Here is a 20,351-nt window from a genome sequence, read left to right as displayed (position 1 = left end):
ATCAAGCATAAAGGGATGGGGAAGAGGGGAAGTTGTGCCGTGCTGCAGCACAGCTCGGGCCGGGAAAGCCATTTCATTTCCATCCACACCCGGGGTTTTGGTTCGAGATATCGCTGCGGTGGAGCATTCGGGAGTCTATTTTTACCATAAAAGCATTTCCACCCCGAAGGGTGAATGTTTAGACACGGTCTTACTGTGCTTCCTGTGTGTGTTACGTACCTCTCCTCAGCATACTGGGTGTGCACCAGTTACAAGCAAAGCCCAGCAGCTCGCCAGGGCTGCCTCCTGGCCCTGGGAACACAGGGTTTGTGTTAACCTCCTGCTGGTGCTGTGACGGCGGTGTGAGCAGCACCAGCTTCATTCTCTGCTTCCCTGCACGACAAACCATTGCACCAGCACGCATTGGGAACAGCCAAAGGAACACATCAGGATAGAAAAGGGTCAGGACCTCTGTAGCTGGGTCTCCCAAACAGCTTGGGATCCCTTGAAACAAACAAATAGAAAACCAAAAGCAAAGCACAGAGGCACGAGCTGTTTCAGAACCAAATGATCCGGACAGGACACTCACAACCCCAGCTCGCTTCCAAAATGCCAAAACCCAGCCGCTGCGCTGAAGTCAGGGCTGCCGGGGGTGCTCTCACAGCCAGATGTCAGTGGTGGGCCACCAAAACCGTGACACCGCTCAGGAAGAAGTTTCAGCGGATGAAGTGTTGCCATCGGTGACTCGAGCACACACCAGAGACTTGGGATTTTAAGAGAGAATTTAAAAATAACACGCATTAAAGAAAAATGCTTTTCAGCTGCTGAGATTTATGAGGGGAGCCTGGAGGCTTGCAGGTCCAACAATGCTCCAGCTGTTCATTTTTGTGATCTGAACCTCGAGGAACACCTAACAGCACTCCAAAATCCTGGGAGATTGGCTCTAAAAATAACGCAGGGCCATCCTTACGTGAGGCTTTGACTTATTTTCTTTTTAATTTGATTGTTAGTGCCGTGCAGCTAGCAGGTAAGTGCAGTACAACACAGCAAGGCCCTGGTCCAAGTCCCCGGCTGGCACCTCGCTGTCTGTCACGCTGCCGGCAGCTGGTGGATTTGTTTTGCCCCTGCTTTTGTCCCCCAGCCCTTTAACCGATGGCACAGCTGGTTCTGGGGCAGCTTTCTCCCCTTTAAACGAGCCGAAGAGGCTGAGGAACCCACAACCTGGACAAGGCAAAGCCCAGACAGACCCCAGGGCTCCGCGGTGCTGCCCCTGGGCACCCGCCTGCCCAGCACCTCTCCTTTCCACAGCACCCACCCCGCTTCAGGTGGGCTTTGAGGCAGGTGTGCTCCTGTTTCAGTAACCAAAACCATTTATTTCATGGCCTGTTTTTTTCAAAAGTGTTACACGGTTACGGCCGCCATCAATAAAGCTGACTGAACACATCTTTTTTTTTTACCCCCAGGAAAGATTAGACAAACACTGAGCTTCTGCTAACGGGCTGCAAGCTCACTGTGTAAGCAGCCTGCAGCAGATGGTGTCTAGACGTTCCACATCACCAGATGTTCCAGCTCTGTACGGGAGACAACTTCTGCTCTTCAGCTCTGGAGCGCCGGGCACAAGGAGTACAGGAGGGCAATCAGTGCTCACACACACGCAGGCTGAGCCCACTCCGAGCTTCTCTCCAGTAACTGAACTCTGACACTCGGAGCTGGAGCTATTTGTGCTACTGTAGAACTGTTACCACTGCCCCAAACCCTCTAAATACCTGTATCTATGGAGAAATGTTAAATTCCCATAGTAACACAACTTTCTGAAAGCAACAAACAACGTGAAAGATAGGCCAAGTTTTTGCAGATTAAAAAACAACACAAAACAGAGGTAACCAAGAAACAGAGAAACACGTTTATCTTTCCCAACTTTAAAAAAAAAAAAAAAAATCCCTTTCTGAATTTCTAGAGAACAGATACAAATAGGGTCAGGCAGGATCTTGGGCAGCTGCTTACAGAACACACCAGTTGCAGAGCAGCTTTTGCTCAGTCACTTTTCCCCGTGGCTTCTGAGGGCTGCAGACTTTTTGCCCAGTGCCTGGCGCTGCTGCTGACACCGCACAGCGTGCCGGGCCCTGCCCAGCTCCCAGCTCACCCGGCCTTGGGCTTTGCCCTGTCCTGTGCTGCCTCTGAGCGCCACGTCACCCCCAGCCAGAGCTGGGAGCAGCTTTTCGGGACAGTAAAGATGTTTTTATGCTGTGTTGTTTCTGTACCCACAGGTTTGCAGGTCAGCGTCTGAAGCTTGTGATGACAGCAGACGCCTCCTACCTTTAAGCCTAACATTTTGTTATCTGAGCAGCTGATAGAACCAAAATTTCCTCACCTTTTCTCCCCTTTCCATTTCCATCTGCAAATACAGCCACAGAGTAGTGCCAGCAAAGCACTATGTGCCAGCCAACTGGGCTCTCAGTGGCACAGGGCACAGGCACAGCAGCTGGGTAATAGGAAGACGTGAGGGAAGAACACTGAAGTGCAGGGGACAGGGACACAAAAACCTCAACTTCTTGTCCTGTGCTGTACTTGTAGCCCTGACAGGCCAGCCCTGGGGAAGCTCAATGCTCCTACTACATGCAGTCTTCCTGGCTGCCTGTGCTGAGAGGTACACCAATTCCTAGAGCCTCCCCCGTTCCCTCTAAATTGCTGCAGGTGTTTTGTCTGTACCAGAAGCACGTCAATATTTTAAGTGTCGCTTTGATGGCCAAAAGGCAAAGTGCAAGATTTCAGAAAATTCCTTTTAGTGGTCTCAATACATTCGATACCCAACAGGCAGTAAAAAAAGCCTTATATTTTATTTCTTGTAAAAATCTTTTAACACATGCAGACTAAAACCAGTGTAAGAAAGTATCCACCATCGTTTAAACAAATAACTATACTTAAATATAAGTGTCTGCAATTGACTTGTATAAAAATAAGGTACATTTTGCTTTTGTACAGAAATCCACTCTCCAGTTCTCATAGTGATAAACAATACACAACTCTAGTACATACAATTTCACCTGATCATTGTTTTCCATCAATTTGATACTGCTAAGGTATTATGTGCAAAAAGTTGGTAACAGTTCCTTTCCCAAAAGAAAAATGTTCTACGTGTTTTAGAAAATCAGATATTGGGCTTAAATTAAACAACTCCTAATCGATTCCTTTGTTCTCAAGTCCATTTACTGGGTTATGTACAGGCTTAGCTAGGACCTAGCGCAGGCTCAAGCCTCAGCGTCTGTGCCTGCTGTGTCCTGAGCGACTGCTGCTGTGGTGCTTGCCTTTGTGGGATCTCTCAAAGGAGCGGGACCTCTCGCGCCTGTCTCTGTGGTGGCCCCGCTCGTGCCTGTGTTTCTTGGCGACGTCAGAATGATCCCTGGATTTGCTCTGCGAACGCGAACGGGATTTTTTCCTTTTGTGACCGTGTCTGTTGGTGCTCTTCAGCTCCTCCCTGCCATGCTTGGCTTTCAGATGCGGCGAGCCGTGGTTGTGGTGTCTGCGAGGGCTGCCGCTGTGGCTGCGGGACCTGCTTCTCGATCTTGAGCTGTAGGTCCCAGACAGACTCCGCCTGTTATTGTAGCTTACAGAAAAACGGTAACAAGTTAGAACATTTCGTTCACATAGCAGGGAGGGAGAAGTGAGGAATATGCTTTTTTTTTTTGTTGTTGTTGTTTAGAAACTTTCCAACTACTGGAAGAAATCAGTAATGTTTCTCCAGAATAGACAGCTGATAATGATAGTGGCGCTCCCACAATACATCTTTGAGTTGTGCTCCTTTAAAAAAAAAAAAAAAAAAACACAAAAAAAACAAGCCCCAATCCCAAAGGTAGCACCTTTTGCGATTCTTCTACCTCATCATGAAGCTTCCCCTCAACATCAGCTCTCTTCTTATCCCATAAAAATATAACAGAACTAATTATGGACAAAAAGATCCCCCTAAAAAAAACAAACAAACCACCCTGTCCCCCAAAACCTCACACCAACCAACCCACTACTTACTGCCGCCTAGGAGTATGGGATCGAGACCGTGACTTTGTTCTTGACCTGGATCGACTGGCACTTCTGCTGCTTCTGCTCCTCTTGCTTTCTTTCCTCATGCTTTTGGTGGGGGCGGAGAGAAGAGAGAAGTAGGGTTACACTTCTGAGATATTCATTATTTCCATTAAGTAACTGAAAAGTAGTTCACTGTACTTCAGTTGAAGAAACCCTTTTCACAGAAGACTCCATAACCAGGAAAAAATGTTTCACCTACCCATTGTAAGGGCTCTTCGAAGCCTGCTGCCTTTCTTCTGGCTCTTTTTTAATGGTTTTGGTATTCAAGGGTACTGGGCTCTTCTCTTCGGTTTTTACTTCTCTTGGGGAAGCTACAAATTTAAATTCAAGATTAGGTATTTTACTGAGACTTTGTCATGACCACATTGTACCTTTTTGTACCCTTTGCAAGAAATTGAAATACAAACTCCAGAGCTACAGCTTCATTCCCCTCTGAGGACAGAGCAGGAAGATGCCAGGGGGTACACACATGGCAGTTTGAAGGCAACTGACTGAGCGGGGTGAGACACCCCACGCGAGGGACACCACTGACCTGCAAGCCAAGCAACAGGCTCACCTGGGACTTGATCCACCAGGGCTCAAATGGTACAAAATAAAGCCTGCCTTTACGGCCCACAAGTATCCGTCTCCAATTGTTACCATGACGGTTAATTTTCAATAGCATCAAAATAATTAAGACTGAAGAGCAAAGTCACAGATTTTTAAATCAGTGGTACAAAGACAGGAATAAAAAATAAAAAACTTCAGCAAACGCCACCATAGGTCCTGCTTTGTTCATTGGTAGTTTACAGATCAGTACCAGTATTCAGAGGTATTAGTGCCAAGACAAAACTGTCTGTTCTTTGTATCAATAATGTTCAGACAGCGTTATTCATTGACTGATTCAAGATATGCACAAGAAGTTTTTCACTGCAGTGCCAGGAATAGCACTGTTATGTAAATTTCCCTTCAGTTTCCTGACCACAAGTTGTCCTCCTTCACTGCACTCAACAGTTGAGAAGTACATCAAGGAGGTATTTTTCAGAAACACCTGCTATGAAAGAAGTCATGAAGGCTACTACAGCCCTGCAACAGATTAAATCCAGAGAATCTCTTCCTAAGACAGTGATCCTGCGTCTAGGCATTTTCATGATTACCTTAAGGAACATGTTGTTAATACATCCCTGCCCCATCTGTGGAACTGCAGGGGATTGGAAGAACAAACCCTCTTTTTTTCTAATTTTCTATTTCATATTATTAATAACCGCTTTTAAAATTTGTTCTAAAAAAGCAAATTTCCAGCTTCTTACTTCTGTGAGAAAGAGTGAAAAAGTATAAACTGTCAAACTGTGAGCAAACAAAGGTTTGCTCACAGGGCAAACCTACTTTTTTTTTTTTTGTTTTAAAACACAACCAAAACACCATGTGTACTACTGGTCTCAAATGGTACTACCCAAGTTTCTGTTCAGAGAACAAGCTTACATGGTTTGGATGCAGGTGAAAAGCCACCCAGTGTTGAGAGTGCCGGAGTTCCATCTGGATTTAAGCCTTTTGCCTTCAGTTTAGCTTCCTGTAGTGCCATTTTCCTCTTTTCTACTTCTTTATCCAGAAATTCATAATTGGGCTGTTAAAATAACAAAGTGGTAAGAGGCTTACACAATTTGCATTTTTGTCCCATTTCTCCAAGATGCATCTTTTAACTATGTGCCCAGACACCTGACTGCCTTCTGTCGTGTGCTCTCACCCCTGCCTCAGAGAGGAGCAGCCACACAGCAGAGCTGTTCTGATTAGCAGGTGTGTACATCCATGTCCCCAAACACTCCCAGACAACTATGGGACAACTCAAGCAGCCACAAACACTGAACTAGAAAAAAACACAAAGATTTAACGAAGTTACCTTCTTTCTGGTATAGAGCTTAAGAGTAGTTAAGCAGATCTCCTGGATATCCTCTTCTGTACTGCCGAAGAGCAAGAACCAGTGAGGGCGGGTAGGCAGTGGGATCTGAAAACAAATTAAAAAGGCCTTAATTAGAGATTACAGACTACACTTTAAGCATTTTCACTACTATTTTCTTGAAAACAAGTTACTAGTGGTAAAAGCCATAGCAAACTGAAGAAAAATTAACACGTACCTGCAGGGCTCTAGCAGCGAGATAAATGCAAGCACATGCTATGGTCTCTGGCTGAAAGCGAACAAACACATTTGTTCGAAGGCTGTCATTCATGTAATTCCTAAAAAAAGGAATGTAGGCAAGGTTGGATCTTAGGTTTCCATCCTTTTCTTTAGAGAGTAACAGTTCTGGAGACTCAATTGACTTTATTATTTTTTCTCTTATAATATTAAACACAGTTTCTTTAGAATTATTGCATTTGATGTTTACATTTGTTACTTCTGTAAAAGAAGTTTGCTCCATTGCCACTGTTTCTAAACACCAATGCAAGTTAATACCTTCTCCCCAGTTACGTCAAGTTGCACCATGAAGTGTCCATAGTTAACAGTCTAGCAAGTACTTTTCATCTGTCCATTTGCTTTAAACACCAATGTTTTCATATTTCAAAGTCAGTATGTTTCAAATTCAAATGCAAGCAGGAAAATACAGGATATTTTCAACCTACCATTTTCCAGAGGCTAGAGGCAACCTATGAAGTTCACAGAACATCACATTTAAATCCTACGTGCACCTTGATTAACATTAACTTCATCCAGAAAGGGAAGAATCTGATTTGCTCACTGCACTCAAAATCTTCACATTAGAAAAAGACCTACAGGTTAGTACTGGAACTACTCCACTAAGCTACGTTTCTTCCAGCATGGTGGCACCGCCATGAAATAGATGCCAAGAGAGATGTTTAAACAGCAGAGACCTCCAGCAATTTCTAAATTTCTGAGCTATGGGGAAGAAACAAACAGCAGTCAGGAATTATTGGCTCTACGGAACAGTGCCCCACATGGATACTAAGTGAACATGCTGCATGCACTGTATTTTTTTTTAAAAAAACAAAACAAATCAAAACAAAAACCTTGAGTCTAGCCAAGTGTTAAATTAGCTGAATTTATCTTGGCAGAAAATCTACCCAATGTGTCCACGGGCCCTTTAAATGCACTACAGTATACAGTAGCTAGGCAATAAACACATTTAGAGACATTGTTAACAGGTACTTCTAAAAGCAAATATACAAATCCTTTTGACACCCCGACAGAACTAGAAGATGCTGCCCGATGGATATGGACCACTTCAGTGAATCTCGGATGAGAGCTTGCACTGGGTAGGCTGGAGAGAAGGGCAGCCAAACAGGCCATCCCCAGGTCATGGGCTGAGGTGCAGAGGGCAGAGCTCTATGACTTACCATCATGGACTACCCTTTAATTAAAGAGTAGAAAAAAGAACAAAGTTAAATTGAGTTCTCCATTACAGAATGAAATCAAGCCATGAAAATAGTAAGCAGAAACAAGCTCCAGAGTATTTTAAAAGTACGTATTAATGTAGAAACTTACATCTCATTGCTTTGCATATGGATCATCAGGCTTATTATTTCTGCTACTATTTTCCTGGCTAGGAAGAGAACGGAAAACAACTTACCAGGCCGTCTGTACCAGGGTTTGATTACGTTCACATTCTAAGACTTGTAAATACATAACAATGATCTGAGGGAAAAGGGGGGAAAAAAAGAGACTCAGTTATAACATATAAGGCAACAGAAAGGAAATAACTATGCTAACCAAACGGCATTCCAAAACAATGGTGTCTCCTCCTTTGCCGATTCTGTACTCTAAGCCCACACACCATCCCATTGTGTTCAGGCAATGCTCTATTTTGCTCCTTTTCTGTGATTTTGAAAAACAGTCACCTTTAATGCTTTCCAAGGAAGCGATTTCTACCACAGTCAATATGGCTATTAGCTCAAACACTCTTGCAAATACATTCGTGATGGCTACTATGGAATAAATCACTGAAATCAGATCATCTTTACACCCGTGACTTTGTCCCACACACAGCTCACAGGGCTGCCTTCAAGGTAGAATAATATTTACAATTGCATTAATTTTTGATGACTCACCTTATGCGGATGCTTGACATGAACACAAAATCCCAACTCCTTCAGTACCCTCCTTTCTGCTTTGATTACTTGATTTTTGGTGTTTATGTAGTTCTGATCAAGTATCAGGGGGCTTGGAGTCCTATAGTTTGCAAGAAATAAAATCAAAACTGTTTTGCATATCCAAAAATAGTGCATCTCTGTTTTCCCTTCCAACCAACTAATGGCAACAGAATCCGGTTTTCAACTCCTGCAAGCAAGTTTAAGCATTAATCTTGTGCTGTCCAAGTTTAGATAAACTAGTTTAGTTTCTGCAATTGACTGCTTCAGATTAGATGGCTAAAATGAAAACCAACTTGTCCTACTGTGTATGCAAACTACGTCGCTCCAGCTGCTGGGATGGAAGCCACCTTTACGGTGAGGATCTCAGGGAGCCTTTTTACTTCTTGATAGCGATGGGGGAAGGAGCGTGAGGCAACTACCTTAGCTAGGCAGGACTTCAAAGCAAAAACAAGCTAGGAGAGCTTTCTGAACAGTTTTACTGACATTAAAGTGGCAGGCTTGTGCTTTTCCAACTGCAGTTTCCTATGCACCACAAGTCAAAATTATTCAGATCTTGAGAGGAGACAGCCCTGCTACTGCAACGTACAAAAAGCGTGTAAAACCATGAATTTAAACTCTAAGGTGTGCCTGTGGCTCTGCACACTGCATCCACTGATCAGTATGTGCATCTGTAAACCAATCACTCATTTGACAAAAACTCCTAAGTCTAGCACTAGCAAGTCAACTCCTCATTCCTCCCAAATCCACAAACTGAACAAGGCGTTTTTTTAATTGCAGCTGAAGTAACTTGCCGTATGGTTTACCCACAAGCACCATACCTCAACTTGTTCACCTTCCCAACTCCTCAAAGAAAGCTCAACCGTTGCCCTGTCTTACTACACCTTACAGATCCTCTGTGCTTTCCAGTGCAGAACAGTATTTGTGCAACTAGTTACGCTCTAATAAACCCCAGACTGTTTACACCATAAACCTCGTCCATTCCAAACACTGGTGACAAATTTATTTCACGTTATCTTGAACAGAAAACAGTAAGGCAAAGTGGATGTCAAATACAAAGCCTATTTTATCAGACGAAGTGTTTCACTGGTAAGTTGTCTTTTTGGACCCAATGCACGTTCCACACCTTGGTCACATTTCTTTTCCCTGACAGGTCAGAGCACAAGGAATGCTCAAAAACCCTTCCATGTTCCCATCCCAGGAAGAAAGTGTCAGCTGAATCACAAGGCTGACTGAAGGACTCCCCGGCTGCAGTAACCCACAATTTACACTAGGCAAGGTTTCTGCAGCCACCTGGAAGGATGCTGATCACCACTGGTTAAAGGAAGCAGGAGCTCCCCCCAGCTCTCCCCAGAGGGGAAGAGGAACAACTCCCAGGACACCTGAAATCAACTCCTGCAGCTTCGTGGTGCGAGGAAGGACCCACAGCTCAATAGGAGCCACACCACTTGTCTCAGTGCTCTCTGGTACACAGAAGTCACTTCTCTCATTCATTCAGTGCAACTTTCATCACAGCAAGTTTACATGGCTTGTGATTGCAGCTATTTTAAACATGACCCAGTCAAAACATGTAGCTTTTCAGAAAGTAACTGGAGAATAGACTTGAAGTTTAACATGACTACTTCTCCAGAGAAGTTACAGTATTATTTTACTCATCAGAGGAGTCTGAACTTAAAGCTCTGGGGTAGGAGGCTGCTTCAGAGAACCACCTTAAGTTCTTCAAAACAGTGAAACTGATTCACTTCCAACTGCTTTCACCTAACAACACCAAGTTTTAAATAGCATTTCTTCACACAATTTTATCTAGCCATCCCCAGCATAACAGGGTCTGCGAGTCATCAATAAGAGCAGGAACCTAAGTTTAGGCATCCAGGCTCATCTTAGCTCGTTAGCACCACACTTCAGAGGCATCCACCTCACATCAAACAGCCAGAGCAGCTAAGGTTTAAGGTCACAAGTGAGACAGCGTGACCAGGTGGGATCACTCAACCACCTGCAGCAGGCTCCCGACCCTTCACAGGGCTTTCCGTGCTCTGACAGCTCTTTAAGGAAATCATTACCATGAAAACAACAAGCCAGCTAAAAGTGCAACAGGAAAGGCTGTAAAGCTTACTTCACCTGAAGTTTTCACAATCCTACATGGCAAGAGGATCAATACAAACTGCTCATACATGCTCAACAGCTAAGTGTGGGAAACTCACAATTAATAGACATTGGAAGTGTGCTTCACTCTCTTGTCTTGAGTTACCTTGGCCACCTGTGACATACAAGTTCTAGGAATCTACCACAGAAGCCATGAAGCTTTAAACTGAAGCCATCAGTTTATCTGACGGTACTTCCAGAAACAGAAAGAAGTTGTGGCCTTTTATCTACTTCAGCAAATTTACAAATCTGTGTAAGGCTTTACTGCACCTTGTTATTAGCACGAGGGAAGATCCCCCCTGAAACAGGTTGGTCAGTTCGGCACTGCTGCCATCAACTCCCACGTGTTGGGACGTGCAGTTATTCACAAGTTTCAGATTCACAAGTATTCAGATGTTTCCAAGAGAAAATCTCCTGAGCCTTCCTACTCAGAAGGGCAGTAGGAGGAACTTTGCTACTGTATTTGCTGCACTTAGCTCTCAGTCCAAGCAGGAATTGTTTTTAGGCCCAGGTAACAAGGTAGAGAACATTAATTTGTAAGCTTATACATGAAATATAAGCTTCAAGCCCTACACAGCAAGGCACTATTACAAATTATCACAAATGCCTACATTTTCTTATAAACCAGCACTAGTGCTCCAGATGAGACCTTATGGAGAGCACAGCGCCCGTTCTGGTGAGCCCATCCAGTCACAGAACTTCATCTGCATTTAGAGACAGCACAACAACCCAGAAGGTAAACAGACCGCAACGTGTTTGCAACAGAATTATAAATATCCTTTTTTTAATCCCTCTGACAAACAAGATCTGTGCTCTTGACACAACCACAGCTTCGTTAGATGCAATATTAAAATTGCATGTCTTTGGAACATCTAACGTGTTGGAGGAAAAGTACCCTGCGTGTGGTTTTGTTTAAAGTGCAACAAGTACTTCTGGTAAGTGCAGCGTAACGTCAGCATCTCGCTTCAATGACCAGACAGATCTCTTACACCACTCAATGTGAAAAGAAGTCAGGTTCTACGTTTGTCTCCAACACCATAAATACAAGCACTGTGCGTTTATAGACCAGTTAAGAAGGCTAAGTTTTGTGAATTAATGCAGGCCACTTCAACATAAGTGTATAAACCTGACGGCTGCAGCAGAGGTGCAGAACAGCTGAGTAAGCCTCAGACCAACGCTTGGAAGGTCACAGATGACAGGAGTCACATTTGGTTGAAGCCTCGCGAGGCCTTTCTGCAGCTTCCAGGCACATTTAAGATAAATAAAATCAACTTCAAACTACATTCTGCATGTTAAACATCAGTTGTACTTGGCTCAGAACAGACGTTTCAGCACACATTTGTAAAAGCAGTGTTTTCATAATACGAGCTTTTCTTCATGCACACAAACATTTCACATGCAATACTACATGACATATGCTTGTGAAAGATTCCAAAGAAAACGTGCTTGTCCAAAACACTTCTTTTAAAGCTTTTTCTTATTTCTCAGTATTAGAAATACCACCTAATAGCAACTCGGTTGACTACAAGACTTACAAAAAGGAAATTCCAATGCAATTCCCATTCTGCAAACACACACATGTAAGGGAGCACTTACATCATCATTTATATAAAAAAAAAACTTTACAAATGTAAGACTTCTGTACCTTTGTGAAGGCAAGTTTTACTACGGATTCAAGCTACAATTATACAGATCCAGAAAGTGGAACCAAGAAACCAAAATTGTTTAAGAAAGCAAGCCCACTCAGACTACTCAACCTTCACGTGTGGGGTTAAGAGCTTCAGTTAACAGAAATACTAGACTAGAAGCAAAAAAAAAAAAAAAGTACAGCAGCCTAACTTCATTTCAGGTCTGGGTTGTGTGTGAGAAACTAACTACAGCCTAAGTGTTAGCTTCAGATAAAAGAAGATTAAGCTAGTATTCTAAAAACCTGGACAGCAAAGAAAAAAGCTTATAACAAGATACAGGAGTTCTTCCAAATGGTTCACCAGCGGCCAACCTGTTTGTCCCCCGATTCCAGTGACCTATTCTCAGAGCACTGGCTTCTCCTTGGGGATTTTCGATACTTCACTCACTGTTGCCATGACGACAGCTTCATCTTTATGTACCACTCCACATCACCCAGGCTTTGGTAAATGTAGCTGGTCGCTGTATAGTCGGTTGCAAGGGAAAAAAGAGTTGAAGTTAATAACGTGTACAGATTATGCGATTGTAATCTTGTAAAAAGTACAGAAAAAACGTTTACATCCTGCTTGTAAAAAAAAGAAAAGCAAGCCTGAATGTCAGGCTTCCGCATCTTTAGATTAATTTCATGCAGATTCACTCAGAATCTCAGAGCAACAATACCCATTTCTCCAGAAAATAATGGGTAGAAGTGCACGATTTCTCTCGACATGATGCGTTTTAGACACCATGTAACATGCATAAGTGACATTCTGATTTGGAACAGGCTAGCTGGAAAGATTTAAGTTCACAGGTTAAGTTCAGTTTCTCTGATCCTTTGCATGGCACAAAGAAACGACTAATTTGTGTTCTCCTTGCAAAGAAAAGCATTGCGTATGATTAATTAACCTTCAACGTCTGGATCAAAGCCAAAACATTACAAATCTCTGAACCAGCTTCAATAATCCAATAACCAGACTCCTTTCTCCCAACTGTGGTTAAGAAGCAATACTACAGAAGTCACCTTCAGTGTAACTTCAAAAAAACTCTCTCAGGGCCAACAGCTTCAAAGGAAAAGCAAAGAAAAACAACCCAAAAACCTAAGTTCCTTTCATTGTGTAACACTAGCCCATTCTTCTTTTATCTGAAGCTAACTAGCAGAACTTAGCATGAGACAGTAAAAGCCGACATTTTAGATGCCACAGAAGCACAACCAGAATAAACGTGCTGAGAAACAGCTGGCTTCCCTAAGGGATTTCTACTCTACTTTGAAAAGTTAACACAACTCAGTTTGAGCTCCTGTTAACGATACTGAGCAAGCAAGAAAGTGTGAATTTAAAGATCTAGGTGAAAACAACCACTTCTCTAGAACTATAGATTACCCCAAGTTCTAAGCAATCAGGTACTGAAAGTAAAGCTGTTTCACCACAGCTGAAATCTCCAACCCGTCTATAACACTGCTGCACCACGGACTTTAACAAATCTGATGTTTAACAGTAACCCCTTCCTTTCGGCCATTCCTTGCTCCCTCCAACGCACCGTTAATTTGCTTTCCACATGAGAACATCCATCACTTCACACACAAAAAGCAGCATTAGGCACTTGCAGCTGAGAACAGCTCTACAACTAGAGCACACGCATTATCCGGATCTGCACACAGATCAGGTGAGCTCACATTCCCACTTCACTGACTGACACAAACACACAGTGCCATAAGAAACAGAAGTCTCACTTTTCGCAATTAAAGATGCCTTCAGCTTCCCAGGCTCAATTACACATTCCTTGTTGAAGTCGTGTCATTAAAGCTGTAAACACTGCAGGCCAGACCAGACTTTCTTCAGATTCTAAACCCGCTACTTCTAAAAAGCAATACTGCTATCGCTGGCAGAGGTTCAGCTTTCATCTTTTGTAAACTGGTGCTTTATTGCCACTATAACCCCATTTGGGTGGGCACACGCTATCATAAAAGCATTAGAACTGCTGAACATTGTTAAAAGCCTAGAGAACACGCAGCAAATTGGCTCATCACACCTAGCACTACCTTTCAAGAACTGCAAGGCACCAAAAAAATCAATTAGCGGTGTACCTAAAACTACAATCACGGACCTAAAACTACAACCAAGACTCAAAAGACTTGTAGCTAAATAAATAATAAAAGAGTCTACCAAACGGTCAAAAGTAACATTCGAAGAGGTCAGCACTGAGCTGTACTGCCTACAGAGCAGGCAACGCGCGCTCCTTTCTCAATTTTAGGTCGTTGAACTTAGCCTGGAAAAGTACTGTGAATCGAGAACTGCAGCGCACATTAGTGACAGAAGGTGCTGGTGCCGAGAAGGAAACCACCCTTACCTTTTTGCTCTGAGCTGGCGCAAGTGGTGGAACACGTTGATCACATCCCTTATCCGCCGGGGCGCCTCCTCGATTTTGGACGCAAGATTGATGCAGGCCATGGCAACAATCTGAAAGGAAGCCCATTTCCACCGGGTTACTTAGGCGGTGACGAGAGAATTAACGCTAGCTAAGGATTAATAGCGTATAATTAAGGAGAAGCGCGGCCTGGAGGCCGGCGGGGAGCGGCGCGGCGCCGCGCTCACCTCGAAGCTGTGCTTGACGAACGACTTGGAGTAGAAGAAGCGGTGGAACAGCACCTGCCCCGTCGCCATGGCCACCTGCGGAGAGGGAGCGGCGGCGGGTGAGGGCGGGAGGCGCTGGGTGAGGGCTTGAGGCCCTGAGGCAGCGCCGCCTCAGCCCGCCCGGCCGCCATTTTGTGCCGTGCTCCCGCCGCCCCCCCCCGCCCCGCCCCGCCTCACCACAATGGCGGCCGCCCCCCCCCCCCCCGCCTCCTCCTCCTCCTCCTCCTCCTCCTCCTCCTCCTCCTCCTCCCCCCCACAGCCCGGCCCGGCCCGGCCCGGCTCAGCCCCCCCCGACCTGCGGCAGGCGGAGGAGGATGCCGGCCGCCTGGATGAGCTCGCAGCCCAGGATGCGCAGGTCGGTCTCGCACTGCAGGTCCAGCCCGTCCTGCATGGACGGCGTCGGCGACAGGCGCTCCTCGGGGATCAGCGAGTGGTCGATGGTCAGCGACACCTCCGAGTACAGCCGGTCGCCGATCAGGATGCCCGGAGCGGCGGCAGCCGATGATGAGGACGAAGCAGGAGCCGGCGGGGCGGCGGCGGCGGCGGCTGAGGCGGCGGCGGGGGCGGCTGAGGAGGAGGAGGAGGAGGAAGAGGAGGCGGCGGGGGGGGCCGGGAGAGCGGCGGCGGAGGCCATGATGGCGCCGCGCGTCCGCACCCGCGGCCGGCCACGCAGCGACTAGCACAGCCCCGCGCCGTGACGCAGCGCCCCGCCGCGCCGCGCGGGGCACGCCGGGAAAAAAGAGTCCCCCCCGCGCCCCGCCTCAGCGCCCTGACAGAGCCTGAGGGGGGGTGTGGGGGGCTCCGCCGCGCTGCGGGGCGCAGTGAGGAGCCCTGGGGGTTATGAGTTATTATAAACACGTTTCCAAGCCAGTTCTGAACCCACTGTGACTCATTAAAAATGTTATTTCTGCCCGCTGCACCGTAATGGTGGCTGTTGACTGCAGACACGCTGCGTATGAAGCGTTTATTTCTAGTAACATTACTGAAGAGCTGGAAACACCTCCCTGTGTATCAAGCTGTTATTACTGTAATAGTTTACTACCACCGTTGTCAGTGCTGCTTGAGGAACAGCTCTGCCAAACGCCAAAGGGGCGGTGGGCAGCTGCGTACCCCATCGGAACACACGGTTTTACAGAGCCCAGCCCCGTTTCGGCAGAAATGCCCCCAGAGCTCGGCACAGCCGGGCCCCGGCTCCTCCCGGGGGCCGCAGCCCCGCAGCAGCCCCCTCCCGGCCTGGCCGCCGCGGGGGCGGCGGAGGGACACTTCCCGTCTTTCGCGTCACTTCTCGGAACGGCAGCGCCGCGCCCGCCTGCCCGCCCGCCCGTATCCTTCCGCGGCCGCGCGCCCGGCCGGGACTACCCGCCCGCAAGGAGACGCGAACTGCCAGCGAGGCCCCGCCTTTCAACGGGCAGCTTCGCGACCTGATTGGCTCCTTGGGGATGATTGGCAGCTCCCTGTGCCGTCAGCCGGCCGCCATGTTGTGTGCGGGGCAGGGAGCGGCCGCTGTGGGGCCGTGTCCTCGGCTGGCCCCGGGGTCCCTGCCCGGCTCTGAGGGCAGGCACAGCCCAGTACGGCCCGGTACAGCACGGCACGGTCCGGCCATGTCATATATTTCACACAAAGCACCACACCACACCGCAGCCCCCTCCTACAGCCCTGCTGCCAGTTCACCAGCTCACCCCACCCGTTCCCCCACAGCTCCTCACCGACCTCCTGTGGGTTGTGGAGCGGGACAAGGGGCCCCAGCAGTGCTCAGCGGGGATATCCCCACACAACAGGCTCTAGGCCCCCAAAATGCACCGCCTAACAGCTACCCACAGCAATTTGGTGCCTCTCTGTGGGCTGTGTCTGTCAGGTGTGCTCACCAGCACCGCTGTGACCTTGTGGGACAGGCAGAGTGCTCTGCAAAGATGGTTTTCCCCCTCTGGTTATTGAGGAAGAGTAAACCTGACAGGAGCAGAGGGCTTGGAGAAGCATAAGTTTGCCCAAATCCCAAAGAGTAGGGCCAGGTTACCGTATAGCCCCTGACTGCGCAGAGCCAGAGCAGTTCCCTGCTGCCGGGGTCTGTTACACTGACAAAACCTGAGATAGGAAGGAATTTTTGGAGAAACACAGATCCCAGGTTTCAATCGGTGACAAGAGATGGCTGCTGGACCTGTCCTGGGAGGAAAGAGCCGTGGGTGCTGTGCCTGGCCCCATGGCCGAGGGGCAGCGGGTGCTGAGTGTGCGGGTGGGGCAGGGCGGCCGGGCAAACATTGAACATGACAAGCCCCATGGAGATCACCAAGTCCACAGTCCAACGTTTGTCTGGAAGCCTTCATTTCCCTTTCTAGTTTGGGCTCTGAAGGCCAGTCTGTACCTATTATCAAAACAGTGCCTTTTCATAACCATTCAGTTGCTTTTCTGGTTTTCCCCAGTCCTGGGAGGTGCTGGGCTTTGTGGCTCAGCAGGGGTTGTAGGAGCTGGGAGGGTTGGCGTGCCCACCCAAGCTTCCTGTGCCTTTCACAACTTCCCTCCCTGTAGCCATGTACTCATACAGTCACTAAGAAATAAAAAATACAAATACAGAGATTCGAAAAGCCCACCACCACTTCAGGAAGATCACTGGTCTTTTAGAAACCTCCAGCAGCCCTCTGTGGTGCACTGGACTTCCCTTGGCTGCGCAGTGCACACACAATGCTAGTGCTAAGTGTCTCTGCAACGGCAAAAACAATTTACACAACACTGAAAGTGCTAAAGATCAAAGGAATAATAAAAAAAAGGAGCTGGGGAAAAATTACCACAGTTGTTTCTGTTCTCTAGCCCTCAGATTCTGAAGGTGAGAATACCAGGTGGATGGGTGTTTGCAGGAGGTGAGCAGCTCTTTCCGTTTTCAAAGCAGTTAGCGATACGTGCCAAAAAGTCTGGAAAGAAGGAAAAACAAGAGTCATGCAAGCAGCAGGTGTCACTCATTGCAGTGGAATTTGCCTGCTTTTTTTTTTTTTTTTTCCTTTCCCCTGCTCATGCACACACCCATGGTGTATTGGTTTTTATTTGCCCCAGTTTTCCAGTTGCGCTTCAGTGGTTTAAAAACCAGCATGTATTTTCTTTCATTTTCTTTCTTTCACAGGCTCACACTGCTTGTACCATTCTTAACAATTCTTGTCCTTTTTTTTTCTTTTTCTTTTTTTTTTTTTTGTGCAAATATTTTCTTTTAATTCAGTAGAGTTGAGCAATGTGTTGTCCGCACAGCTGTTGTGCAATTGGAAGTTTTAGCAATGCCAGGAAGTTTTGCTGTAGCAAGTTTTTTTAAAAAATAAATAAAAAAAAAGGAACAGTCTGCAGGAGCTGGTGAGCCGGTACTCGATGTCTTTGGCCGGTAAGGTGGGGTTGCATTAAGGCTGTGTTTCGTAACACCGTCCACAGGAGGTGAAGTCCCTGTGGCCTCCGTGCTGTAGCACCACACCTACATGCGCACTGTAGGCAGCCTGAGCCTGTTAACAAAGCCATTTTAATAACTTTGTGTCTCGTTGCCAGGAACCAGTACACTGCCGGAAAGTGATGGCGATGAATAATTGCTGGTTGAATCATGGAAGTCAGCACGTTAGCGAACCGAATTCTGTGCCCTTTGGCCCGGAGCTGTATTCGTAAGCTCTTTCTTTAAACCCTCTGCGTGCAGACAGCTACTGGCACAAAGAGGACACCAAAAGGCCAGCCTTTGGTTTCAGATGCTCACACGTCACCGGCTACATTCACGCACAGCATTGGCAACACTGGTGCCCAAACAGATCTGGCATCAGTGCCGTTGTGCCTCCAGCCAACACAATTGTTGTGACAGAGGGAGCAGTCCCTGGCTCGTCCGAGTGGTGGCTACGTGGGGCTGGATGCGGCGGGGCATCGCGTCTCCCAGTCCACGGTGTCCATCCCGCTCCCCTTTGCCCCCTTGTGCTTCACCCCACAGCGCTCCTTCCCTCTTCCCTGCTGCTGGCTGTAGAGATCTTTACTTCGGAGATCTTGGAAAGTCTTTTTTTTTAACAAAATATTTTAGGAGAATGGCTTCTGTTCTTTGTGTTATCTCTAATAGGACTTCTGATTGCACATACACTTCCACTGTGGATTAAATGTGAAAGAGCTTGGCACCACAAGAGCTGGCAGTGCTGGAGAAACAACACTTCACTCTGCCAAATCACGACTTCAAGAAGAATGCTAGGTACTTATACAGTACACCTGGACTCCAAATTAACAGCCCAGAGAAACAATAAAGATTGTTTGAAATGCTTCCTAGGGGGTGATTTCTTTAAACCCTTACTCACTCGTTTTGAAAGAGAAAAGAGGAATTCAGGAGCATAAGTTACAGCCTGCAGATCTTACTGTGAATAACGTGGTGTGAAAGCGGAAGCGTCATTATGAACACCGCCTCTTATTTCAGGGTTTCTCTGTTTCACGTTAACTGATTCATTACCTTCCACTCCCTAAAACTCTCATTCTGTTGGTTTCAGTGGCATTCCTCCTGGCATTACTCATTTCTTGCCAGTGGAGCTACTGCCGGTGGCTGGCTTAAAGTCTTTATCAAGAAGAGATTCAGATATCACCCCTGTGTAAAAATAAACCTTTGTATTTATTTATTTATTTTTATTTTCCCCAACTCTTATCATCTAAAATGCCAAAGTCTTCAAGCCTTACACTCCAGCTATAATATTTCCTGCCTTCTGTTCTCTCCCTAATGCTGCGTTTGTGTAAAAGTGCTTCATAGATTCTGTCATCAGGCGGTGAGGCATCGGGGTACTAATTTTAGCACGTGTCTCGCGCTCATTTTTTGAGCTGATGGCAAAGGGTCAGGGCGTTAGCCTGGAAAAAATCCCACTGGGGTCACTAGCACAGAGCGAGCAGAAGCAGGCAACCGGAGGGGTGGAAAGGAACAGGCTGTGTCCGGGCAGGCAGACATCAGCAGGACAGATTTAGCTCTGGTTCAGCCAGGAGGAGATTTGTCACTAGAGGGAGAGGCCTAAATTATTTTTAGGGGTTGCATCATGAGTCTGCAGCTTTAAAGGACAGCGAAGGGAAGAGCGGTGTGCCTGGGGAGGGCTTATCCTGTTCTCTCAGAGCAGGGGCGATGCGCACACAGCCTGGGACGCTGAGGAATGTGCCAGCACGTGGAGACACCGTGTGCTGCTCCAAGCCCAACGCCAGCTGCTGTTCCTCCTGGCTGGGACACCGGCAGCCTGCAAAACCTTAAATCTTGTGTGCTGCCCTTACCCCGGGCAGGCTGAACCCAGCAGGACAGGTGGCATTCCCGCACACCCCAAGCATCACCATCAGTACCTGCACCCCGCAGCCGGGCTCCTGGGGCAGGGGAGGCCACGCTGCCGAGCACGTTCAGCCTGGAGAGCTCCGTGCTGCAGCACTGGAGATGCACAGAACCACATCCTGCGCCGGGCTGGCCGTCTCCTGAAGCGCCACCCGCTAGGAGCAGCTGCGCCATCGAGAAAATGCCCCCTCGCCATCGGTTCAGGCAGGTGTTTCCCCTACAGGCAAATAAAGTCGGTACCGAAAGGCCTCGTCTCATGTAAATAGCAGGCAAATCTTTCACCGCCGTGCCCATTTGCATGTGTGTGTTCAGCAAACTGTATTCAGCTCTTCGGAGCATTTTGGAGCGTCCAATTAACCTTAAATGAAGTGGTTTACACTTTTTTTTTTTCCTTCTTCCTCTAGAAAAAGATTTGAACAAGCAGGTTCATCAGGTCCTTGCCTCCTCACCTCTGCTTCTCCTCCAGGGATCTTGTTTCTCTTCCAGCATTTCAG

General features: G+C 47.0%; 1 protein-coding gene across 1 annotated transcript; it reads right to left on the bottom strand.

The window, feature by feature from the left end:
• Nucleotides 1–2,792: 2,792 nt before the first annotated feature.
• CCNL1 (cyclin L1) lies at nucleotides 2,793–15,235 on the bottom strand. The gene is made up of 11 exons (XM_032193083.1): nucleotides 14,866–15,235; nucleotides 14,532–14,606; nucleotides 14,287–14,396; nucleotides 8,095–8,215; nucleotides 7,617–7,681; nucleotides 6,168–6,267; nucleotides 5,933–6,037; nucleotides 5,518–5,659; nucleotides 4,256–4,367; nucleotides 4,003–4,101; nucleotides 2,793–3,583 (listed from the first exon to the last, which is right to left on the bottom strand). The coding sequence occupies exons 1-11, from the start codon at nucleotides 15,202–15,204 to the stop codon at nucleotides 3,235–3,237; spliced, it is 1,617 nt and encodes a 538-aa protein (XP_032048974.1). The 5' UTR covers nucleotides 15,205–15,235; the 3' UTR covers nucleotides 2,793–3,234.
• Nucleotides 15,236–20,351: the final 5,116 nt, after the last annotated feature.

Source organism: Aythya fuligula, chromosome 9, assembly GCF_009819795.1.
Source record: "Aythya fuligula isolate bAytFul2 chromosome 9, bAytFul2.pri, whole genome shotgun sequence".
NCBI classification, from domain to species: Eukaryota; Metazoa; Chordata; class Aves; order Anseriformes; family Anatidae; genus Aythya; species Aythya fuligula.
The sequence above is the reverse complement of the archived record's forward strand: the minus strand, read 5'-3'. Positions and strand labels throughout refer to the sequence as shown.

Bases quoted from the DNA above. Each gene is read 5' to 3' on its own strand.
- CCNL1 (XM_032193083.1), bottom strand. From the start codon at position 15,204: ATGGCCTCCGCCGCCGCTCTCCCGGCCCCCCCCGCCGCCTCCTCTTCC. The intron at 8,216-14,286 runs GTAAGGGTGGTT...TGCAAACTATAG, and splicing joins CGCCAGCTCAGAGCAAAAAG to GACTCCAAGCCCCCTGATAC. The intron at 6,268-7,616 runs GTAAGTTGTTTT...TCCTTTTTTTAG, and splicing joins ACCCTGGTACAGACGGCCTG to GAATTACATGAATGACAGCC.